We start from the raw sequence: 25,884 nt of genomic DNA, 5'->3' as shown, positions 1-25,884 counted from the left end.
ACTTTTTTTTTTTTTTGAGACAGTCTTGCTCTGTTGCCCGGGATAGAGTGCAGTGGCGCAATCTCGGCTCACTACAAGCTCTGCCTCCCGGGCTCACACCATTCTCCTTCCTCAGCCTCCCGAGTAGCTGGGACTACAGGCGCCCACCACCACACCCGGCTAATTTTTTGTATTTTTAGTAGAGACGGGGTTTCACCGTGTTAGCCAGGATGGTCTCGATCTCCTGACCTTGTGATCCGCCTGCCTCAGCCTTCCAAAGTGCAGGGTTGAGCCACCGTGCCCGGCTTATTTTTTTTTGAGACAGAGTTTTGCTCTTGTTGTTGCCCATGCTGGAGTGCAATGGCACGATCTCAGCTCAGTACAAACTCTGCCTCCTGGGTTTAAGCGATTCTCCTGCCTCAACCCCCCAAGTAGCTGGGATTACAGGCATACACCACCACGCCCAGTTAATTTTGTATTTTTAGTAGAGACGGGGTTCTCCATGTTGGTCAGGCTGGTCTTGAACTCCTGACCTCAGGTGATCCGCCCTCCTCAGCCTCCCAAAGTGCTGGGATTACAGGTGTGAACCACCATGCCCGGCTGGATTATTATTATTTGTAATAGATGTTTCCTTATGTAATTAAACATTTTCTAAAACTTGGTTTTTTTAAGGTTGTATATAATTCCATCATATACTTTATTTACATAGACCTATATTGATGGACATTTGCTTCCCATTTTTTACTAGATGACATTGATTTTAAATAACTGAATATTCTTTTTTTCTTTTTTTTTTTTTGGTGTTGTTGTTGAGACAGAGTTTCGCTCTTGTAGTCCAGGCTGGAGTGCAATGGCGTGATCTTGGCTCACTGCAGCCTCTACCTCCCAGGTTCAAGTGATTCTCCTGCCTCAGCGTCCTGAGCAGCTGGGAGTACAGTCACATGCCACCACGTCTGGCTAATTTTTGTATTTTTAGTAGAGATGGGGTTTCGCCATGTTGGCCAGGCTGGTCTCGAACTCCAGACCTCAGGTGGTTCTTCTGCTTTGGCCTCCCAAAGTGTTGGGATTACAGATGTGAGCCACTGCACCCAGCTGAGTATTCTTATTCAGTGGTTTTGTGCATCTATAAATATTTCTTTAAAATCAGTATCCAGAAGTGAAACTATTATGTCAAAAGAAATAAACTTATTACCAAGTTGTCCTCCAGAAATGCACCAGTTTCTACCATCAGATTTTCTACACCATGAAAACATAGTTTCTACATCAAATTTTCTGCATTGTGTTTTATGTATCATGAAATTGTAGTTTCTTTTTAATTTGTATTTTATATCTATATAAGTGATTCTAAAATTTCTTTTTATCTTTTGCTTCATGTCTGTTCATGTTTTTTGCCACTTTTTTTGGTTAGGATAGTCTTCCTTTTTATTGATTTGTAAGCACTCTTTATTTATTAAGATTATTAAGGTTTTGTCTGTCAATAAATATCAAATGAAGCCTGAGTTCTAGTCACTCCTGTGCCCAAGACTTGTGTGATTTTGCTCCATGATCCAACCCTCAGTGTTCCAAGTTGCAAATATTGTGATCTCTGAGGCCAGTTTCTTACTGTGAAATATCTGTATCCTTTAACCTTTCAGGCGCCAGGAACTCCGAGAGCTTCGGCTGCTCCAGAAAGAAGAGCATCGGAACCAGACCCAGCTGGGCAACAAGCACGAGCTGCAGCTGGAGCAAATGCATAAACGTTTTGAACAGGAAGTCAACGTGAGTGCGAGGAAAGATGCGACCCTGGAGGGCTTCTTGCCGCCATGGGTTCTCTCAGTGGAAGCTACATAGCGGGAATGATTGGGTAGTGGAGAGTAATTCACAACAATTGCCCAATTCCTGAGGGCTTCCCGATCTTGTTAGGCAGTGACTTGTTAACACAGAATCCCGTGAAGGTCACAGTGATCCTAAGTCCCACAGGAGGATCTCCAGAGGGGAAATAACCTTTATTGAGCACCGTGCAGCAACACGTGGTCTGGTCTCCCTTTTGCAGATGAGGAAATGGAGACTCAGGATGAGTGACTTGCCCCAGGTCACACAGCACTGGGGTGGTAGAGCTGGGATTCAAGCTTGGGTCTGATCACAAGCTCTGAGTTCTCCCCATTCCACTTCCCATGTCCCTCCCAGGTATAAAGTGACTTCGCTGAATTTCTCAGAATTTCTGCTCCTTTCAGGCCAAGAAGAAGTTCTTTGACACGGAATTAGAGAACCTGGAGCGCCAGCAAAAGCAGCAAGTGGAGAAGATGGAGCAAGACCACGCCGTGCGCCGCCGGGAGGAGGCCAAGCGGATCCGCCTGGAGCAGGATCGGGACTACGCCAGGTTCCAAGAGCAGCTCAAACTGATGAAGAAAGAGGTGAGTATGTGCCGGGTGGGGGCAGGGGCATCTCGGAGTATTAGGTGCCTTCTTGGTTGCAAGTGATTGTGGCCCCAACTCAACCTCAGCAGAGGGGTACAGCTGAAGAGCTCGGGAGCAGGTGAGCCTGGGTCTGTGTGCCCAAGCTGCGCCACGTGGAGCTACTTCTCGATCTTCTGAACTCTGCTTTCCTCTGTGTTGCTGTGGCTCAGGGCAGGCCCTCACCACGTGGACTCAGGCAGCTTCCTTTACATCCTCCCAGCTTAGCAACCCCTGCCGAGAAAGAGCAGGGAAGAAGGAAGGGCTGGTGGCCCAGGGGAATTTGAGATGCTGTTCCCAGAAGGGCGGAGTGGGTGCTGGGTAGATAGGCACATACAACATGCCCTCTACGCTCCACCCTCTCTGCCTCCTCCTCCTCCCTGTGTTGGAAGGGGAAGGGGAGGATGGAAGGAGGTGGGTGGTCCTGAGGCACATCTCTCGGGCTGCTCTGGAGAGAGGCATCTGGGTGTCAAAGAACAGCCCATGCCTCCCTCTGTGGAGGAAGGAGACAAGCAGGCTGGAAGCCCCCAGGGCAGGAACGCCAGTCCAGGCTGTTCCCAGTCTCCCAACTGGGAACAGTGGATGAGCAGCCTCTGAGGGTGGTCCTCAGAGGACCTCAGAGCCCGGATTCCAGACTTTACCATGGTGGGCATGACATTCGGGGCATCCCAGAGGCCTTGGGCAGCTGCCTCTAGAAGCCAGGACTCCTGGCCAGCTGAGCGGTTGAGGCAGTCACCTTAGGCACCGATATACCTCGGAGATACTGCGGGTTTGGTTCCATACCACCGCAATAAAGCGAATACTGCAATAAAGCCGGTCAATATTCAGTAAACCATGCTGTACACAGATGTGCTGTCACCTGGGCTTTGTGGCTCCATTTTTAGAGCACAAGCAGAGTAGATTTAGACTGATTTTTTTTTTTTTTGGAGATGGAGTCTCACTCTGTCACCCAGGCTGGAGTGCAGTGGCGCAATCTCGGCTCACTACAATCTCTGCCTCCCCAGTTCAAGCAATTCTTCTGCCTCAGCCTCCCGAGTAGCTGGGACTACAGGCGTGCACCACCATGCTTGCCTAATTTTTGTATTTTTGGTAGAGATGGGGTTTTACCATATTGGCCAGGCTGGTCTCAAACTCCTGACCTCATGATCTGCCCGCCTCGGCCTCTCAAAGTACTGAGATTACAGGCATGAGCCACCACGCCCAGCTTAGCATGATTCTTAAGGGCCCTAGGATTTTCAAAATGGTAAATGAGCATTGGCTTCAACTTCAAGTCACCATCAGCATTAACCCCTAACAAGAGAGTCAGCCTGTCCTTTGAAGCTTTGAAGCCAGGCATTGACTTCTCCTCTGCAGTTATGAGAGTCCTAGATGGCGTTTTCTGCCAACAGAAAGCTGTATCATCTACATTGAAAATCTGTTGTTTAGTGCAGCCACTTTCATCAGTGATCTTAGCCAGGTCTTCAGGATCACTCACTGCAGCTTCTCCATCAGCACTTGCTGCTTCACCTTGGACTTTCACGTTATGGAGATGGCATCTTTTCTTGAACATCGTGAACCAACCTCTGCTAGCTTCCAGCCTTTCTTCTTCAGCTTCCTCACCTCTCTCAGCCTTCACAGAATTGAAGAGAGTTAGGGCCTTGCCCTGGATTGGGCTTTGACGTAAGGGAATGTTGTAGCTGGTTTGATCTTCTACCCAGACCACTCAAAGTTTATCTCAGCATAGGCTGTTTTGCTTTCTCATCATTCGTGTTCATTGGAGTAGCACTTTCATCTTTCAAAAACTTTTCCTTTGCATTCACGGCTTGGCTCACCGTCTGGTGTCGGAGGCCTAGCTTTTGACCCAGTAAGTTTTCTCCATGCCTTCCTCACTAAAGCTTCATCATTTCTAGCTTTCGATCTCAAGTGAGAGACATGCAACTCCTGCTTTCACGTGAACACTTAGAGGCGATTGTAGGGATATTAATTGGCCTGATATCAATATCGTTGTGTCTCACAGAATAGGGAGGCCTGAGGAGAGGGGAAGAGACAGGGGAAAGGCCAGTCTGTGGAGCAGTCAGATCACATTCAGCATTTATTGATTAGGTTTGCTGTCTTAGATGGGCTTATGGCACCCTGTAACAATTACAGGAGTAACATCAGAGCTCACTCATCACAGATCATCATAATAGAGATAATAATAATGAAAAAATGTGAAATATTGCGAGAATTACCAAAATGTGAACAGACAGGAAGTCAGCACATGCTTTTGGGAAAATGACGCTGATAGACTTGCTCGACACAGAGTTGCCACAAACCTTCAATTTGTCAAAGTGACAGTATCTGCAAAGTGTAATGAAGTGAAGCATGAAAACATGAGGTATACCTGCACAACATTTCAGAGGACCCAAAAATGCAGTCATCAAGATAAAAAAAATTTTAATGCAGCCGGGCGCCGTGGCTCACTCTTGTAATCCCAGCACTTTGGGAGGCCCAGGCGGGCGGATCACTTGAGGTCTGGAGTTCGAAACCAGCCTGGCCAACATGGTGAAACCCCATCTCTACTAAAAATACAAAAATATTAGTTGGGCGTGGTCGCAGGTTAATCCCAGCTACTCGGGAGGCTGAGCAGGAGAATTGCTCGAACCCAGGAGGTGGAGGTTGCAGTGAGCCGAGATCACGCCATTGCAATCCAGCCTGGAAAACTCCCTCTCTCTCTCTCTCTCTCTCTCTCTCTCTCTATATATATATATATATATATATTCTGTTAATTTCCAGAGAAGCCAGACAAACAAACAAAAAGTCCAATATTGAATAAATAAAACAGTTGCCAACATGCTAGGGAAGCATATAGACTGGCTGACTAGAGATCTGGAGAGATCTGCTTTAGACGGGTCTGGGAAAGCCTCTCAGTGTATGACATGTAAGCTGAGTACGGAAGGATGCTGGCAGGCCTAAGAACCTTCCAGGAGGGTGGGACAGCACCTGCAGAGGTCTTGAGGTATGGGAAAGAGCTTGGAGTGTTCAAAGAGCTGGAAAACCATCCATGTAGCAGGAGCTTAGGAGGCAAAGGGGAGATTGGCACAAGATGGAGTCAGACAGGTAGGCAGAGACCAGCTCACGTAGGGCAGTGGGCCACAGGCAGGAGTGTGCTATTTTAATAATCTTGTTAACATCCAGTCCTTACATAGAGTTTTAGCTTAAATGAGAAGTACATTCAGAGTTAGACCCAGTATCTGCTTGGAATAAGAGCTGGGTAGATGCCCATTCCCTCCTTGGCTCTGCGCCCTGTCACATGTGCACACCGTGTGTGTGTGTGTGTGTGTGTATGTGTGTGTGTGTTTGTGGACTTATAAGAGTGGAAGAGAGAGGAGGCGACAGAGGAAGTTGCCTAGTTTAGGAGGGGATGGGGGGAAGCCACAGATCTCCTCACCCTTTCCCAGAACTTGCCCTTAACAAAGTTGGACTTCCTCACCGGCAGGGTTCCAGGAAGGCTCTCGAGCCTGCCGCTGAATACTGAGGCAGAGCGTGGGATCTGGCACCTGGGGTTCTGCTCACATTCAGTTTTTTCAAATATCTTTTTCTATGGGTGTTTTTCTTCAAGAAGTTTTCATGGAAAGAAAGAGCTTAGCTTCTTTGCTCTTTTGGCTTTTTTTTTTTTAATGATGAGGCTGGAGTGCAGTGGCGCAATCACGGGTCACTGCAGCCTTGAACGCCTGGGCTCAAGTGATCCTCCTGCCCCAGCCTCCTGAGTATTTGGGACCCTGCTAATTTTTTAAAAAAATTTTGTAGGAATGGGGGGTCTCACTTACTTGCCCAGGCTGGTCTTGAATTCCTGGCCTCAAATGATCCTCCTGCCTCGGCCTCCCAAAGTGTTGGGATTATAGGCATGAGCCATTGCACCCAGACTCTTTTGGCTTTTTGAGGAGGACAGGGCTCACACCATTTAGTGAGATGGTATCCCAGTTACTGGTCTTTTGTGTAGGCAAACTTGCTTGCTTTGATTCTGCAGCTTACTTATGTAACACGGCGATGGCAGGAGGCCAGTGAGAGGCTTTGCTCCATGGCAACCCCAGATATCCCAGATGGCACTGTCTTGCCATTGCCTACTCCACACTCCTAAGAACTCCTTCTCTGATTCCAAAGGTCACCTCCGTGAGGGCTGCAAGGTGCTGGGTGAGGAAGTAGGAATTCCAAGTAGGAATGGGAGGTCTGGCCTATTGCCCTTGACATAGTGGTCAGGATGCAGCAGCAGGGGGTGAAGGACACAATTAGAAGGGATGAGACCCCCCCAGGTGAGCAGCCTTTGAACTACCTACAGATGCATCAGCCATTCCAGTGCTGCAACAGAGTAATTCACACGTGGATGCTGGAGAGGGAGACCATACACAGATGCAACAGGCACTTTCCTTTAACCAGCCCAGAGCAAGGAAGTGTGTACCCTGTCCATTTCCCTACGATCCATTCAGTATGAGAGAGCATGTCATAATTTAAATTCAGGCGTGGGAAACACACACCAAAAAAAAAAAAAAACCAATAAGATTTGAGAAGCCTCCTGGGACCCTCTTCAGTATTACAGCAATTGGTGTGGGATATTTATCATGCTAATCACTTTTCAATAAGGAAATATGCATATAGGAAAAGTAATTATTAGCAAGGTAGTTGAACAGGGACCTATTTATTCTTCATGTCAATTTCAAGTAATTGACTACACCTTCCTGTATATGTGTATATATGCATATACAATTAATGTGGATACATTCTCACAACTCTGTAAGAAGGGACTTGATGGTCTGCTACTCAGTTCCTGTATACCGAGTAATCTTCAGCATCCATGAGAAACTGGCTTGACAGTTGTAACTTCTTGGATCACTGAAATCTGAAAACAAATCTAACCAGTCTTGAAGGAAATCTTCCCAGAACTGTTTTCCTGCCTTCCCAGGCAAAGTTCAATAAACAGAATTTAGCTATTAAATAGTTTGGATCTCATAACACCATAGAATTGTAACCCTCAAAGGATCCCTAAAGAAATTTTAGTTGAAAGCCAGATTATTTTTCCTGATAAGAAAATGAGGAACTCGAACGAGTTCAGTAACTTTTTTGAAGACACGTAGCTGGACTAGAATGCAGGTTTTCTGACATCCAGCAGAATGCAGTTCCCCTGCCCCTGCCTCAGTAGATCTCAGCGGGAGAGCAGTGCTGGTACGTGAATGTCCTCGGGGAATACTGATGGATGGAAGCCCTGTGCCCCTTTGTCAAGTGGCCCCATGTGACTCTACTTTTACTGTTCCTTTGCCTTTGCCCTCCATGGTCAGTGGTGTGATGTTTCTTCATGTTTTTGGTGCCTTTGGCAGAAATCCTTTACTAAACTTCTCCGTCTGTCCTGGAAAATCAAGAAATCATGCTTGAAACAACACAGTTTTAAGCTCATGAGGCCTTTAAATTGTATGATGCCTGAGATGGTGCTGTCGAAAGGCGTTTTGGCAGACACCACAGCCACATGCTGAACTAGGGTGATATAGCATCTCCAAGGCGACCCTTTGATATGGAAGCAGAAGTGGCACAAATAAGAGTTTAGATATTTTACTAGGACTTCTAAGACAGTGATCCTCAACCAGGGATTATTTTGTTTCATGGGTGCCAATTGGCAATATCTGGAAACATTTTGGTTGTCACCACTGGGGAGATAAGGGAGAGGTGCTACTGGCATTGAGCAGGTAGAAGCCAGGGATGCTGCCAACTTCCTATGATGCACAGGACAACGAACGCACAGGACAGCCCCCACAACAAACGCACAGGACAGCCCCTACAACAAAGAACTCTCCACCCACAAGGTCAGTAGTGCTGAAGTTGCAAAACCCTGATCTAAGACCATTAAGGCCAAAGAACATAGGAGAAGGATTCAGATTATGAATCTAGGACCATGAAAAAAAAATCCAAGAATTGAAAGAAGAGACAATGAAGAATAGCTGCTGGGATTTTGGGGTCAGATGGTAAGTGCATGTTTGACTTTATGAGAGACTGCCAGACTGTTCCAAAAAGGGCTGGATCATTTTACATCACAATGAGGTACAAGAGTTCCAGTTGCTCCATGTCCTCATGAGCACTTGCAGTTGTCAGGTTTTTTAGCCATTCTGATAGGTGTATTCTTAGTAGAGACGGGGTTTCACCGTGTTAGCCAGGATGGTCTCGATCTTCTGACCTCGTGATCCGCCCGCCTTGGCCTCCCAAAGTGCTGGGATTACAGGCGTGAGCCACCGCGCCCGGCCTCTGATAGGTGTAAAGTGGTGTTTCATTGTGGTTTCTAATTCACATTTCACCAACAACTAATGATTTGAGTATCTTTTCGTGTGCTCACTTGCTACCCATATGTATTTCTTTTATTTTATTGATTTACTTATTTTGAGATGGAGTTTCGCTCTTGTCGCCCAGGCTGGAGTGAAATGGCATGATCTCGGCTCACTGCAACCTCCACTACCTTCCAGGTTCAAGTGATTCTCCTGCCTCAGCCTCCCAAGTAGCTGAGACTACAGGCACTTGCCACCACGCCCAGCTAATTTTTGTATTTTTGGTAGGGATGGGGTTTCACCATGTTGGTCAGGATGGTCTTGAACTCCTGACCTCAGGTGATCCGCCCACCTCGGCCTCCCAAAGTGCTGGGATTACAGGTGTGAGCCACCGTGCCTGGCACCCATATGTATTTTTTAGTGAAGTATTGGGTCAGCTCTTTTGCCCATTTATTTAACTGGGTGATTTTTCTTACTACTGAATATCAACAGTTCCTTTTATATTCTGTATGCAAGTATTTTCTCAAATATGTTGTATTTTGCCCACATTTACTCCTAGCCTGTGGCTTGTCTTTTAATTCTCCTAACAGTGTCTTGTATAGAGCAGAAGTACTTTTTTTTTTCATTTTTTGACAGGGTCTTGGTCTGCCTTCCGGGATAGAATGCAGTGGCACAAGCATGGCTCAATATAGCCTTGAATTCCTGGGCTGCCACCTCAGCCTCCCGAGTAGCTGGGACAGCAGGCACATACCACCACACTCAGCTAATTTTTTTTTTTTTTAATGGAGTCTCACTCTGTCCCCCAGGCTGGAGTGCAGTGGTGCAATCTCAGCTCACTTGCACCCTCCATCTCCTGGGTTCGAGCGATCCTCCTGCCTCAGCCTCCCAAGTAAATGGGATTACAGACATGCGCCACCACACTTGGCTCATTTTTGTATTTTTATTAGAGACAGGGTTTCACCATGTTGGCCAGGCTGGCCTCAAACTCCTGACCTCAAGTGATCCGCCTGCCTCGGTCTCCGAAAGTGCCATGATTACAGTTATGAGCCAATGCACCCAGCTGCTAATTTTTTAATTAGTACTTTGTTTTTGATGAAGTCTGTTTTATCATTTTTTCTTTTAGGGATTATGCTATTAGCGGTATATCCAAGAAATCTTTGCCTAACCCAACGTCACATGCTTTAGAAGTTTTACAATTTTAGGTTTTATATTTTGATATATAATCCATTTTGAGTTCATTGTTATGTAAGATATAAGGTGTGGGTTAGGTTCACTATTATTATTATTGCTATAATGATAATTATTGCCTATGGATGTCTGGTTATTCCAGCACCGTTTGTTGAAAAGGCTATCCTTTTTCCACTGAATTGCTTTTGTACCTTTGTGAAAAGTTAGTTGACCACATATACTTGTATGTGATATTTCTGGATTCTCTGCTGTTTCATTGATCTATTTGTCTGTCCTTACCAATACTACAGCGTCTTGACAACTGTAGCTTTATAAAAGCCGTGAAATCAGGTAGTGCGAGTCTTCCAACTTTGTCCTTGTTTTTTAAAGTTGTTTGGCCATTCTAGTTCTTTTGCCTTTCTATATCAATCTTAGAATCATCCTACTGATTTCTATGAAATACCTGCTGAGATTTTGATTGGGATTGAGTTGAATTCATAGATCAGTGTGGAGAGATAAGACATCTGAACGATATTGAGCATAACATCTCTCTCCATTTACTTAGGTCTTTGATATATTTCCTTAGTGGTTTTAAATTGAGCATACAGATTCACCATATATTTTATATTTATATTCGAATTATTATTATTATTTTATTTATTTATTTATTTATTTTTTTTTTTGAGACGGAGTCTTGCTCTGTCGCCCAGGCTGGAGTGCAGTGGCGCGATCTCGGCTCACTGCAAGCTCCGCCTCCCGGGTTCACGCCATTCTCCTGCCTCAGCCTCTCCGAGTAGCTGGGACTACAGGCGCCCGCCACCACGCCCGGCTAATTTTTTGTATTTTTTTAGTAGAGACGGGGTTTCACTGTGGTCTCGATCTCCTGACCTCGTGATCCACCCGCCTTGGCCTCCCAAAGTGCTGGGATTACAGGCGTGAGCCACCGCGCCCGGCCTATTATTTTTTTTTGAGACAGAGTCTTGCTCTGTCACCTAGACTGGAGTGCAGTGGCATGATCTTGGCTCACTGCAACCTCCGCCTCCTGGGTTCAAGCATTTCTCCTGCCTCAGCCTCCTAGGTAGCTGGGATTACAGGTGCGTGCCACCATGCCTGGCTAATTTTTTTTTTTTTTTGGTATTTTTAGTAGAGATGGGGTTTCACCATGTTGGCCAAGCTGGTCAGGAACTTCTGACCTCAAATGATCCACCCAACTCAGCCTCCCAAAGTGCTAGGATTATAGGCATGAGACACCACTCCCGGCCTTGAATTATATTTATTTCATGTTTTTTTGGTGCTGTTATACAACATACTTTTTTTCAAAAATCAATTTCTGCCAGATGCAGTGGGTTATGCCTGTAGTCCTAGCAACTAAAGAGACTGAGATGGGAGGATCACTTGAGGCCAGGAGTTTGAGACCAGCCTGGGCAACATACTGAAACCCTGTCTCTAAAAAAAAAAAAAAAATTAAAAATTAGGTTGGGTGTGGTGACTCATACCTGTAATCCCAGCACTTTGGAAGGCTGAGGCAGGCAGACCACTTGAGGTCAGGAGTTCAAGACCAGCCCAGCCAACATGGTGAAACCTCATCTCTACTAAAAATACAAAAATTAGCCGGGTGTGGTGGCGTGCGCCTGTGATCCCAGCTACTTGGGAGGCTGAAGCATAAGAATTGCTTGAACCCAGGAGGCAGAGGCTGCAGTGAGCCAAGATCACACCACCACTGCACTCCAGCCTGGGTGACAGAGCAAGACTTCATCTCAAAAAAAAAAAAATTAAAAAATTAGCCGGGTGTGGTGGCATGCACCTGTAATCCCAACTGCTTGGGAAGCTGAGGTGAGAGAGGATCACTTGAGCCCAGGAGTTCGAGGCTGCAAGTGAGCCATAATTGCACCACTGTGCTTTAGCCTGGGAACAAAGTTAAAACCCAACTGAAAAGAAAAATTATAATTGTTCATTGCTAGATTGTAAAAATACATTGATATTTGTATATTAATCTTGTACTGTGCAACCTTGCTAAACTCACTTATTAGTACTAGTATCTTTCTTTGTAGATTCTTTGAGATTTTCTACATAGACAATCATATGTACAAATAGAAACGGTTTTATTGCTTCCTTTTCAATCTGTATGCTTTTATTTTTTTATTGCTTTATTGTGCTAGCCAAGACCTCCAGTAGCATGTTGAATAGGAATAGTAGAGAGGACATCTTTGCCTTGTTCCTCATTTTAAGGGGAAGGCATTCAGTATCTCATCATTAAGTATGATGTTAGCAATAGGGCTTTTTATAGCTGCCCTCATCAGATTAAGAAAGTCTCTTTCTACAGATGCAGAAGCTGAGGTTAAAAAGGAAGAAAAGAGGCCGGGTGCGGTGGCTCATGCCTGTAATCCCAGCACTCTGGGAGGCCGAGGCGGGTGGATCACAAGGTCAGGAGATCGAGACCATCCTGGCTAACACAGGGTGAAACCTCATCTCTACTAAAAATACAAAAAATTAGCCAGATGCGGCGGCGTGTGCCTGTAGTCCCAGCTATTCGGGAGGCTGAGGCAGGAGAATGGCGTGAACCTGGGAGGCAGATCTTGCAGTGAGCTGAGATTGCGCCACTGCACTCCAGCCTGGGCAACAGAGCAAGACTCCGTCTCAAAAAAAAAAAAAGAAAGAAAGAAAAAAAATTTTTTTAAGTCTCCTGTTCCTAGTATGCTAATCGATTTTATTATGAATAGGTGTTGAATTTTATCAAATGGGTTTCATGTATCAATTGATATGATCATATGGTTTTTCTTCTGTTAGTCTGCTGATAAAAGTTATATTGCTTGATTTTAAAATATTGCATCAGCTTTGCCTTTTTGGGGTAAGAACCACTTGGTTATTGTATATTTTCCTTTTTGTGTGTTACTGGACTCAATTTGCTGATATTTTGGTGAGGATTTTGAGGTCTGTGTTCATGAAGGATATCAATCTGTGGTTTTCTTGTGATGTCTGTCTGGTTTTGTTGACAGCTGTTGTGATACCTCAGTTCTTGTCTTCTTGGCTTTAAAGAATTTAAACATGAGACACAGCAAAGGAGATGCAGCATAGAGTAATTTATTGCAAAAGGAAAATAATATTTTGAAAGTTAGGTATAGAATAGACAGTACACCCTGAGAGAGAGAGAATTCAGAGTGGGCCGCTTATAAGGATGAGACACTAGGGAGACTCTTAAAGGGAGCCTTACATGGTGATTCATAAGTAGGTGGGAAGAGGCGTTGCCAGGAAGCACGTTCTGGGTGGTCCTCTGGGTGCGCATGTGCAGTAGCTGTACATGCTTGTTCATTTGTCAGTGTCTCATTAGCATCTTAAATCTCTACCCTGGGGTGTGTTTTTTACTATTATAATGAACAAAGAATCAGTCCGAGGACAGGTGAAATCAAAATGTGCTTGCTCTCTACAGGGAAAATTCCCTGCTGAAGATAGCTGTGCTTGAATGAGCTCAATTACAGTGAGAATGCTGAGGCTTATAGTGTTAACTGTATGGTCACCATAGTTGCTGTGTCCAGAGAACCTGGTCTTTTTTTTTCTTTTTTTACTACCTATCCTGCCTCAGTTTTAGGTTTTAGTTATCTATTTCTTCTTCTTTTTTTTTTTTTAAACTTTTCGTTGTTACATGGCCTTCCAATGAAATACCTTTTTTTTTTTTTTTTTTTTTTTTTTTTTTTTTGTGAGAGAGAGAGAGTGTCTCACTCTGTCGCCCAGGCTGGAGAGCAGTGGTGCAATCTCAGCTTACTGCAACCTCTGCCTCCCAGGTTCAAGCAATTCTCCTGCCTCAGCCTCCTGAGTAGCTGGGATTACAGGTGCGCACCACCACACCCGGCTGATGTTTTTGTATTTTTAGTAGACACGTGCTCTCACCATGTTAGCCAGGCTAGTCTTAAACTCCTGACTTCAGGTGATCTGCCTGCCTCAGCCTCCCAAAGTGCTGGGATACAGGCATGAGCCACTGCGCCTGGCCTGTTTCTTCTTAAGTAAGCTTTAGTAGCTTCTGTCTTTCAAGGAATTTGTAGATTTCATTTTAATACTCAAATTTATTGGCATTAAATATTTCCTGACTATCCTTTTAATGCCTGTAGCATCTGTAGTGATGTTCTTTCTTTCATCCCTCATGCTGGTATTTTGTATTGTCATCTTCTCATCCTCCTTCTCCTCCTCCCCTCCTCCTCTTTCCCTATCAGTCTGACTAATTGTTTATCAATTTTATTGACCTTTTCAAAGAACGAGCTTTTGGTTTCACTGATTTTTCTCTTTTCAATATTATTGATTTCTGCTGTTATATTAGGCTTGGGTTTAAATTGCTCTTCTTTTTATGGTTTCTTAATGTAGAAGCTCATTTAGAACATTGATTTAAGACTATTCTTTAAGCAGTTAATGCTATAAATTTCACTTAATGCTATAAATGGAGCACTGTTTTAGCTTCATTCCACAAATCTTTTTATGTTGTATTTTTATTTTCATTCCGTATCAATTACTTTTTAATTTCCTTTGCAACTTTCTCTTTGACCCAGGTTATTTAAAACTTGTTGTTTAACTTTAAAATGTTTCGTGGCTCTCATATCTTTCTCTTATTGTTTTTTAGTTTGATTTCATTATGATCAAATTGAATAACATATATATATATGTGTATATATATATATATATATATTTTTTTTTTTTTGAGGCGGAATTTTGCTCTTGTCGCCCAGGCTGGAGTGCAATGGCATGATCTCGGCTCACTGCAACCTGTGCCTCCCGGGTTCAAGTGATTCTCCTGCCTCAGCCCCCCAAGTAGCTGGGATTACAGGCACATGTCACCACACCCAGCTAATTTTCGTATTTTTAGTAGAGACAGGGTTTCACCATGTTGGTCAGGCTGGTCTCGAACTCTTGACCTCAGGTGATCCACGTGCCTTAGCCTCCCGAAGTGCTGGGATTACAGGCATGAGCCACCACGCCTGGCCCATATGTTTTTAAGATTTCAAATTTTAAAAAATACTATGGCTTGTTTTATGGTCCGGGATGTGGTCTGTGTTACTGAGTGTTCTGTGTGCACTTGAAAAGGATGTGTATTCTGCTGTTGTTGAGTGGAGTGTTCTATAAATGTCAAGTAGGTCAAGTTAATTGATAGTATTGTTCAGGTCTTCTGTATTCTTACTGATTTTCTGACCACTTGTTCTACTGGCTACCGAGAAAGGAATGTTAACGTCTCCAACTGTAATTGTGGATTTATCTATTTCTCATTTAGTTCTGTCAGCTTTTGTTTCACATTTTTGAAATAATTTTGTTATTTTAAATAGTCACATTTTCTTTCATTTATTTATTTGTTTATTTTCTTTGCAATGGAAGTCTCACTGTGTTGCCCAGACTGCCCTCAAACTCCTGGGCTCAAGTGATCCTCCTCAGCCTCCTAGACTTTAGCTAAGACTAAAATAGTCATATTTCCTTAGTGAACTGACTCTTCCTTTTATAATTATATAATGCCCATCATTATTCCTGATAATATTCCTTGTTCTGAAGTCTGCCTTGTCTAATAAATAGCCAGTCCTACTTTCTTTGGTAAGTGTTTGCATACAGTATCTTTTTCCATCCTTTCAATTTAACCTGTCTAAATCTTTGTATTTAACATGGGTTTCTTGTTGACAGCATGTAGTTGTGCTTTCATTTTTTTTAATCCCATCTGAAAATCTTTGTTTTTTAATAGAGGTGTTTATGGCATTTATATTTCATTAAATTATTACCTATTTTGTCTCCTTTGGTTTTTGTTCCTCTCTTCCCCATTTTTCTACCTCCTTTTGAAGTATCTGAATATTTTTAGTATTATTTGTTAATTCATGAATTAGTTTATCTTTGTGTGTGTGTGTGTGTAATGGTTGCTCTGGGGCATTATAATATACATACCTATCTCAGCATCTATTTAGAGTTGATATTGTAATTCTTTAAGTATAATGTACCTTTACAACCATGTAAATTTCTTGATACTTTCTCGATTTTGTTATAATTGTCACGTTTTGGGGTTTGTTTTTTTTTTTGAGACGGAGTCTTGGTCTGTCGCCCAGGCTGGAGTGCAGTGGCGCAATCTCGGCTCACTGCAAGCTCCGCCTCCCGGGTTCACGCCATTCTCCTGCCTCAGCCTCTCCAAGTAGCTGGGACTACAGGCGTCCGCCACCACGCCCGGCTAATTTTTTGTATTTTTAGTAGAGACGGGGTTTCACCGTGGTCTCGATCTCCTGACCTCATGATCCGCCCGCCTCGGCCTCCCAAGTGCTGGGATTACAAGCGTGAGCCACCGCGCCCGGCTGGGGTTTTTTTTTTGAGTCAGAGTCTTGCTCTGTCGCCCAGGCTGAAGTGCAATGGTATGATCTTGGCTCACTGCAACTTCTGCCTCCTGGATTCAAGCAGTTCTCAGCCTGGAGACAGGGTTTCACCGTGTTGGCCAGGCTGGTCTTGCCTGGCCTCAAGCAATCTGCCCACCTCAGCCTCCCAAAGTGCTGTCATTACAGGCATGAGCCACCACGCCTGGCCTATCACATGTATTATATCTACATATATTAAAAACCATACCAGACAGTGTGACAACTTTTGCTTTAAATGGCCATTGAGATTTTAAAGATCTTTAGGGAAAAATTGTTGATCATGATTATTCAGATATTTACCATTTCTGTCACTCTTTCTTTTTTACTGAAGATTAAAGTTTTCTCGTCAGCTCACTTCTTTTCAACCTAAAAAACTTCCAGTGTAGCCTTTCTTCCTGACCACAAAGTTTCCTACTTTCCTTCATCTGAAAATGTCCTTATTTTACTTTCATTTCTGAAGGACAGTTTCACTATAGGATAGTTTCCTATTCTTTTCTTTCAGTACTTTTTTTTTGAGACAGAGTCTCACTCTGTCGCCCAGGCTGGAGTGCAGTGGTGTGATCTCGGCTCACTGCAACCTTTGCCTCCGGGGTTCAAGCAATTCTCTGCCTCAGCCTCCTGAAATAGCTGGGATTACAGGCGCCTGTCACCATACCCGGCTAATTTTTTTTGTATTTTTAGTAGAAACGGGGTTTCACCATCTTGGCCAGGCTTGTCTTGAATTCCTGACCTCGTGATCCACCTGCCTTAGCCTCCCAAAGTGCTGGGATTACAGGCGTGAGCCACCACGCCCGGCCCTTCTTTCAGCACTTTAAGGATGATACTCCAGTGGCTTTTGGCCTCCCTAGTGTCTGTTGGGAAATCCGTGGTCACTGGAGTCATCATTTTCCTGTGTTAATATGTCACATTTCTCTTAACTACTCTCCTGAATTTTTTTAGTCTTTGGTTTTCAAGTTTTATTACGATATATATGACAGTGGTTTTCTTTTAATTTAACCTGTTTGGGTTTCATTGAGCTTTTGATAATTTTCCCATAAGTCCCTGAAACCTTCATCTTTTTCATCTTTTTTCCTCTCTGTCATTCAGATTATATAATCTTTATTAATCAGTCTTCAAATGAATGACCCTCCTCTGTGATCACCATTCTGCTGTTGTTTTATTTTAATTTCAGACATTGTATTGTTTAGTTTTAAATTTTCTAATTTTTTAAAAAATAGTTTTTCTAGGCTGTGAACTTTCATCTTTCCATATTTGAAATATTAAAGGGCTTTACCTCATGGAGTATAGTTATAATAGCTGCTTTAAAGTTTCTTTCTGCCAGTTCCAACATCTGTGTCATCCCGGAGCTGACATCTATTGATTGCCTTTTTCTTTGAAAATTGGTTCTATTTCTGGACTCTTTGCATGTAGAATAATTTTTTATTGTTTCCTTGACATTTTATTCTATTTATTTATTTATTTATTTAGAGACAGGGTCTTGCTCCCTTGCCCAGGCTGGAGTGCAGTGGTGCAGTCACAGCTCACTGCAGCCTCAACCTCCTGGGCTAAAGTGATCCTCCCACTTCAGCCTCCTGAGTAGCTGAGACTACAGGTGCACTGGCACCACACCCAGCTAGTTTTTTGTATTAATATTTTCTGTAGAGACAGGGTTTTGCCATGTTGCCCAGGCTGGTCTCGAACTCCTGAGCTCAGGTGATCCACCCAGCCTCCCAAAGTGCTGGGATTGCAGGTGTGAGCCACTGTGCCTGGCTATCCTTGACATTTCAATGTTATGTTCTGTAGACTGTGGGTCCGTATTATAATCTTTTGAAGAATGTAGATGTTTTTTGTTCAACAGGAAACCCTGCAGACCACAGGTTCTGTCTGATCTTCTGTGGGTACTGGTTTCAGTCTTAGTTTAGTTGGGCCTTAGCTTTTTTGGTTTTTTGCTATACTGCTTGGCACCTGTCTCACTCATGCCCAGCTCATGGGTGAATCTCTGTGTTCCCACACATAATTAGGAATTTCCCTTTTCCTGCGCTCTTCTCTTTTTCTTTTTTTTGAGATGGGGTCTCACTCTGTCCCTCAGGCTGGAGTTCAGTGGTGCGATCTCGGCTCACTGCAACCTCTGCCTCCTGAGTTCAAGTGATTCTTGTGCCTCCTTCCCGAGGAGCTGGGATTACAGGCATGTGCCACTACGCCCGGCTAATTTTTGTATTTTTAGTAGAGACAGGGTTTCTATGTTGCTCAAGCCAGTCTTGAACTCCTGACCTCAAGTGATCCACCTTCCTCGGCCTCCCAAAGGGCTGGGAATACAGGCGTGAGCCACTCCGCCTGGCCTTCTGTGCCCTTCTCTTTGGGATTCATCCCATACTCACTGGACTGCACAGGCCTCTTTTCCTGGTTCTCTGGCCAGAAACACAAGGTTTCTTATAGAGTTTTAGCCAGCTTTTCTACTGCACCACTGGGCAGGTCTGGGATTGGTGCAAAGCCAGGAGAGCAAAAGCGTGAAAAAAAAAAAATAGGAAACTTATCCCTTGTACCAGTCTTGTCTGCAAGTTTTGACTCCCCTTCATGTCACCTGCTTTTGTTTGGTTTTCAGAGTCCTCAAGTAGCTGCTTTCATATTTGATGCAGAGTTTTCACTGTAATTATCAGGAGACACAGCCTGTCTTGGCTTACCTCACCATGCCAGAACTCCCCGGAATGCTCTTTTTTTGATCACAGGCAGGCCTTTCCCTCCATCAGATGCTCTTAAGAGCCATCTGTCAGTGCAGGTTTTGGGTTATTAGGCACCTGTGAAGGTGCGGGTTTCTCGGGAAGGAACTGTCTGCGGAACTCTAAGGTCCTTAGAGAGAAGTGTCATGGATCTCTTCTCCCTCCTGTTATAAAAGACAGAAACCCAATCCCAGCTGGCTTAAGGAGGAAAGAACACTTGCTGGCGTCTGACCAGGAGGGCAGGAGTGTTGCCAGGAATTCTTCCTTCTCATCTCTGGGCATTGCTTCCCTACACTGAGTTCATCTCAGGCAGTCTCCTCCAGGGACTGACAAGGTGACTCACCTTGGCCTTCATCCCCCCCAGTTTAACAACCCCAGAGGACAGCAGGTAGCTTTTCTTCAGTAGTTCCAGCAGACGTCCCAAAGCTCGCACTGGACCAGTGAGGGTCACGTGCTTATCTCTGAAATCAGTTCTGGAGGCTAAGGGCGTGGAATGTGCTGCTTGGCCGGCCTGGATCAGATGCTCAGCCCAGGGCCAGCGGGTGTAGGGGTGTCAGTTCACCTGGACCTCAGGGGCTGACAAGGGGGATACTGAAGTATGCATTCTCAGCTGGGCGCGGTGGCACATGCTTGTAAATCTCTGCACTTTGGGAGGCCGAGGCAGACAGATCACTTGAGGTTAGGAGTTTGAGACCAGCCTGGCCAACATGGTGAAACCCCATCTCTACTAAAAATACAAAAATTAGCCAGGTGTGGTGGTGCACACTTGTAATCCCAGCTACTGGGGAGGCTAAGGCAGGAGAATTGCTTGATTCCATCTCACAAAAAAAAAGTGTGCATTCTCAGCCCAGCTAATATTACCCTAAAGGAAGCAAAATAACTGAGATATGACAGTGGTTTGTCAGATTGACAGTATTGTCTGTTGGACTGATATTTCATGGGGGGAGAGGGATTAGGGAAAAATGTCTTAAAGAACTTCTGTAGAGACTGTAATTTTTTAAAAAGGTTGAGAAACACTTCCCTGCAGGAAACTGAGGTGCTGTTACCAGAAGAGGGGGGTGGATACCAAGCAGCTGAAAACAGCACCTGCCCACTCTGAGGGAGGTGGAAGCTGAAACCAGCGGCAGGCAGGAGTAGGCCAGTGCGAGGCACCTGCTCAGAGGGGCTTGGTGGGGAGCCGCGTAGGGTGCTGGCCCCTGCAAAGCTGAGCCTCTTCTTTGGTTTCTCTGGCCCGAGAGTTCTGGGTTAAAGATTATACTGTAGGAAGCATGGAGAGGACCCTGACCCAGCCACTCTCTGCTGTCTCTGCTGCAGGTGAAGAACGAGGTGGAGAAGCTCCCCCGACAGCAGCGGAAGGAGAGCATGAAGCAGAAGATGGAGGAGCACACGCAGAAAAAGCAGCTTCTTGTGAGTCCCTGGCCTCAGCTGGGGAGTGCAGGGGCTGGTACGAGACCTGGAATGGTGACCAGGCCCCCTCTCTGCCTTTGCCCAATCCCTGCCCCTCAAATACCCTATTCTGAATACCTAAATCTGGCCTCATCCTTCATGGCCCCATTATCCCCTCCTCCATGCAGCCTTCCTTGATTGCCCTGCCTCCATCTGGAAGTAAGCTCTTCTATCTCTGGATACCCCAACACTTTACATTGACCACCCTCCAAACCCTTAGCACCTCCTACCTTGTTTTAGGGTTATTTATTTGTAAGTCACATCTCCTTGACCAACACAGTATATTCCCCTGCCCACCTGGCATCTTTTAAGTCTAAAGGACATCAAACTTGTGATGTCCCAGACCTAGTCCTGTTAGACTCTGAGGGGTGCCATTTTCCTTCCTTTCTGGCCCATCATTCCCGACCCCTCCTTTCCCTCCAGTCCTTTGTCACCTCCTGAAGCATGGTATGTATATTTCTTATCTCCTGTCTCTGGATCTATCAACTCGTCACCATCTCTGTGATCCCCCAACCACTGTCCAGTGGCTTCCCAGCGAGGCTTCCTGTTGCTGTTTTTCCCCTGCAGTTTCTTCTCTCCTGCCTGCAGGTGTGATCATTGTGAATTCCAAGTCTGATAATAGCACCCTTCCCCCCACAGCCCTGTGCCTTAAAACCCTTCAGTGGCTCCCACATTGTCCCTAAGATAAGTGCCGTCTCTTTGCTGTGCCCTGGCTGGCCTCCCCAGCCTTCTTTTCATCCCTTGCTGGAATGCTCCCATTTTCCCCCACGAGGGGGTCTTTGTGTGTTCTGCTTCCTCAGCCCCCAAAGCAGAGAATTTTTGAGTCCGCATTTAGAAACGCTTTGTATATTACCTGGTTCAGCTTTCATAGCTTACTGTGGTGGGAGCTGTTCATTTTCCCATTCGCAGGAGAGGAAACAAAGGCTGAGAGAGGTGACATTGCTGAGTTCACATTCAGGGAGGGGGTCGAGGCCTCAAGCTTGTGTTCTCTCCGGGACACCCTGTGACCTGTCCTGTTACAGCACGATTAGGAAGAGAACGCAGGGGTGGTGAGGGCGGGGCACACAGGCCCTCATCCACGAAGAGGGACAGCAGATTGTGTGGCCTGGAGGAGGCAGTTGCATGGAGAGCTTTGAAGATGTGCACATCCTTTGGCTTGGATTTTCTGCTTCTAGAAACCCTGAGGGAATCTAAAAATCCTGAAGGAGTTATCACAGAGGTTCACAAACACTTAGCTCCCAAAATATGAAGTAGCGCTATTTAAAATAGATAAAACCTGGAAACACCCTGTTGTTTATTGGATAAATAACATCCATAGCATGAAATATTTTCAGCCATTGAAACACATGTGATAGAATATCACATTATTTATTTATTTGAGACGGAGTTTCAAAACTGGGAGTTTCATCCCAGCTTTTTTTTTTTTCTTTTTTTGAGATGGAGTCTCACTCTGTTGCCCAGGCTGGAGTGCAGTGGTGTGATCTCAGCTCACTGCAACCTCCGCCTCCCGGGTTCAAGCAATTCTCCTGCCTCAGCCTCCCAAGTAGCTGAGACTACAGGTGCCTGCCACCACGCCTAGCTAATTTTTGTATTTTTAGTAGAGTCAGGGTTTCACCATGTTGGCCAGGCTGGTCTTGAACTCCTGACCTCAGGTGATCCGCCTGCCTCAGCCTCCCAATGTGCTGGGATTACAGGTGTGAGCCACTGCGCCTGGCCAAAAGATCACGTTATAACATGGAAAGATTTTTTTAAATAATTTTTTTTAATTGTGGTAAAATAGTCATAACATAACATTTACCATCTTTACTATTATTACGTGTACAGTGTAGTGGTGTTAAGCATATTCACATTGTGCGGCCATCACCACCATCTATCTCCAGAACTCTTGTCATCTTGTAAAACTGAAACTCTGCACCCATCAAACCGTAATTCTCCATTTCTTCTCCTCCAACCCTTGGTAACTTTATTCTGCTTTCCCTATGAATTTGACTACTCTAGGTACCTCATATAAGTAGAATCATAGAATATTTGTCCTTTTGCAATTGGCCTATTTCACTTAGCGTAATGTCCTCAAGGTTCATCCATGTTATTGCATGTGTCAGAATTTGCTTCCTTTTTAAGGCTGAATAATTCCATTGTGTGGATGTAACACATGATGTTTATCCATTTATCGACGGACACGTGGGCTGTTTTCATCCCGTGAATAATGCTGCTGTGAACTTGGGTGCACATATATCTCTTTGAGGCCTTTTTAATAATTTTTGTAACACAACAATAACAATAGCTATAGATACACTTGTATAGACATACCTACCACAGTTGCCAACTCTGGGGGATAAGATGAGTGGAGAGTTTTACTAATTCCGTGGTTTCTAAATTTTTTTATTTTAATTTTTTTTACCCTTTTTTATGGAAAAATTAAAAACACAGGAATAGGGAGGCCGAGGCGGGCGGATCACTTGAGGCCAGGAGTTCAAGACCAGCCTGGCCAACATAGTGAAACCCCATCTCTACTAAAGATAGAAAAATTAGCCAGGCGTGGTGGTGGTGTGCACCTGTAGTCCCAGCTACTCAGGAAGCTGAGATGGGAGAATCACTTGAACCTGGGAGGCTGAGGTTGCAGTGAGCCGAGATCATGCCATTGCACTCCAGCCTGGGTGACAGAGCAAGACTCTCTCAAAAAGAAAAGAAGAGAAAAGAAAAGAAACACAGGAATAGGTATAATGGTATAATGAACCACCATATACCTGTCACCTAATCTCAGTAATATCACCTCATGTCCACTCATTCACTCCCTGACCCCAAGGTATTATTTTTAATCAAATCCCAGACATCGTATTATTTTACCTGCCAAACATCACAGAAATAACTACCATACCATAAACACACCTAGCAAATTCAACAATAATTGCTGAACAACATCATATTGTCAGTATTCCAGTTTCCAATTATCTCATGAATGTCATCCTTTAAAAAAAAAAAATTGGCTGGACACAGTGGCTCACGCCTGTAATTCCAACACTTTGGGAGGCCGAGGCAGGCAGATCACGAGGTCAGGAGTTTGAGATCAGCCTGACCAACATGGTGAAACCCCGTCTCTACTAAAAATACAAAAATCAGTCAGGAGTGGTGGCGCTCACCTATAATCCTAGCTACTCAGGAGGCTGAGGCAGGAGAATCGCTTGAACCCAGGAGGCGGAGGTTGCAGTGAGCCAAGATCGTGCCACTGCACTCCAGCCCTGGTGACAGACCGAGACTGTTCTTTGATCCAGGATCCAGATGAAGCGCACATGTTGAAATTGGTTGATGTGTCTCTAAGTCTCTCTTAAATTTCCTCTCCACTAGTTTCTTTTCTGTTCCTGAATTCTCTTCTCTGATCACACAGGCTTTTCTTCCATAATAGGAAGAGACATTGAGGTGCCCAAGCCGGCCCTGGATAAAAAGGCCTGTCCTCCTCTCTCCCTGCAGGACCGGGACTTTGTAGCCAAGCAGAAGGAGGACCTGGAGCTGGCCATGAAGAGGCTCACCACCGACAACAGGCGGGAGATCTGTGACAAGGAGCGCGAGTGCCTCATGAAGAAGCAGGAGCTCCTTCGAGGTGGGGGTGTGCGAGTGGCAGCGCTGTCTTGGCCCAGAGTCGCTGTGGACATCCCAGTCCTGGGAAGTGGGGTGGGCAAGAAGAACCTCCCAGGCCTTCTCCATCCCCAAAACTAAACATCATTCTTCATGGTGAAACCTGGGGAAAACCCCCACTGAAGTAAGGAACGAGGCAAGGACACCAGTTGTCACCAAGACTATTTGACATTATTCCAGAAGTCAAGAGCAGAAAAGAGAGGAGCAGGCATAGAGTAGGTTAATAAGTGAGCTAGGTTTATGGGAGGTGGAGACAGCTTGGCATGGACTGAGCAGCCACTCTGCCAGACCATGCGCCAGTCCGTTTTTCCACCTCTATCTCATCACATCCTCACCTAACACTGTGAGGCAGGGCCTTGGGTATCCCCATTTCTGTAGATGAGGAAACTGAGGCTTGGAGAGTTACTATTCTTTGGCCAAGTATCTTAGTTCATTCAGGCTGCTATAACAAAATACCACTGACTGGGTGGCTTATCAACAACAGACATGCATTTCTCACACTTCTGGAGGCTGGGAAATCCACAGTGAAGGTGCCAGCACATTTGTGGTCTGGAGAGGGCTTACTCTCTGCTTCATAGATGGCACCTTCTCACTGTATCCTCACATAGCAGAAGGGAGACTAGCTCTGGGGTCTCTGAGTTTTTGGGGTTTTGTGGTTTTCTGGGTTTTGGGGGTTTTTTGTTTATTTATCTATTTATTTATTTCTTTATTTATTGAGACAGGGTCTTGCTCTGTAGCCAAGGCTGGAGTGCAGTGGCACAGTCATGGCTCACTGTGACCTCTGCCTCTGAGGCTCAAGCAGTCCTCCCACCTCAGCCTCCCAAGTAGCTGGGACTACAGGCACGTGCTACCACGCTTGGCCAATTTTTGTGTTTTTTGTATAAATGGGGTCTTCTGTGTTGTCCAGGCTGGTCTCAAAGTCCTGGGCTCAAGTGATCTGCCTGCCTCGGCCTCCCAAAGTGCTGGGATTAGAGGCATAAGCCAACATGCCCAGCCTGGGGGTCTCTTTTATTAATAAAAAGGCACTAATTCCATTCACGAGGGCTCCACCCTCATGACCCAATCACCTCCCAAAAGGCCCCACCTCCTAATACCCTCACCTCAGGGGTTAAGATTTCAACATATGCATTTGGGGAGAGGACACAAACGTTTAGATCATAGCACTGAGGTTGCACAGTTAATGGGTGATAGAGCTGGGCCTTGGATGACAGTATCAGGAAGCCGGGCCTACCCTGGTGCTGTTGTGAGTTCAAGGGATTTCAGGGCTGACTGAGGAAAAATAAATGACCACAAGATGGCAGTAGCATACAAGCAGCTTTGCTTGGGGGGCATTTTGACAGGTTGACACGCTGAGGGGTCCCTTACAGAATGAGGCTTTGGAGAGATGATGGTGCAGGCCACCATCCAGCAGGGGAAGAGGGCAAAGGAACTCTTGGGCAAGAAGGGGACTGAGAGGGGGCTCACATGTCTAGATGATGTCGTCCAGTGTGGGGAGCTCAGACGGGGCGTCTCTGGATCAGAGAACTGCAAAGGGCAGCGGTGGCTTGGGGTCTTTATGGAGCCCTTGGGTCTGTCTTCTCTATGGCTGGCAGGTATTAGGTGCAGTTTCATGGGGTATGCAAAGTAGTCAGGCTCCAAATCGCTAAATATCTGCTTGGTTTGGGTTTTTTTTTTTTTTTTTTTTTTTTTGAGATGGAGAGTCTCGCTGTGTTGTCTAGGCTGGAGTGCAGTGGCGCGATCTCAGCTCACTGCAAGCTCCGCTGCCTGGGTTCACGCCATTCTCCTGCCTTAGCCTCCTGAGTAGCTGGGACTACAGGCGCCCGCCACCACTCCTGGCTAATTTTTTTTATTTTTTATTTTTAGTAGAGACGGGGTTTCACCATGTCTTGTGATCTCCTGACCTTGTGAT

General features: G+C 45.2%; 1 protein-coding gene across 1 annotated transcript in view; it reads left to right on the top strand.

Moving 5' to 3' along the window:
- Positions 1 to 25,884, top strand: part of STK10 (serine/threonine kinase 10) — a 142,598-nt gene that overhangs the window by 102,153 nt on the left and 14,561 nt on the right. Inside the window, exons 11-14 of the mRNA XM_032158627.2 lie at positions 1,614 to 1,737; positions 2,193 to 2,372; positions 20,211 to 20,303; positions 23,811 to 23,940. Of these exons, the coding sequence (XP_032014518.1) occupies positions 1,614 to 1,737; positions 2,193 to 2,372; positions 20,211 to 20,303; positions 23,811 to 23,940 (527 nt within the window). The remainder of the gene's footprint in view (positions 1 to 1,613; positions 1,738 to 2,192; positions 2,373 to 20,210; positions 20,304 to 23,810; positions 23,941 to 25,884) is intronic.

Source organism: Hylobates moloch, unplaced genomic scaffold (genome assembly GCF_009828535.3).
Source record: "Hylobates moloch isolate HMO894 unplaced genomic scaffold, HMol_V3 SCAFFOLD_6, whole genome shotgun sequence".
Classification (NCBI taxonomy): domain Eukaryota; kingdom Metazoa; phylum Chordata; class Mammalia; order Primates; family Hylobatidae; genus Hylobates; species Hylobates moloch.
This window is presented reverse-complemented; position numbering and strand designations above follow the sequence as displayed.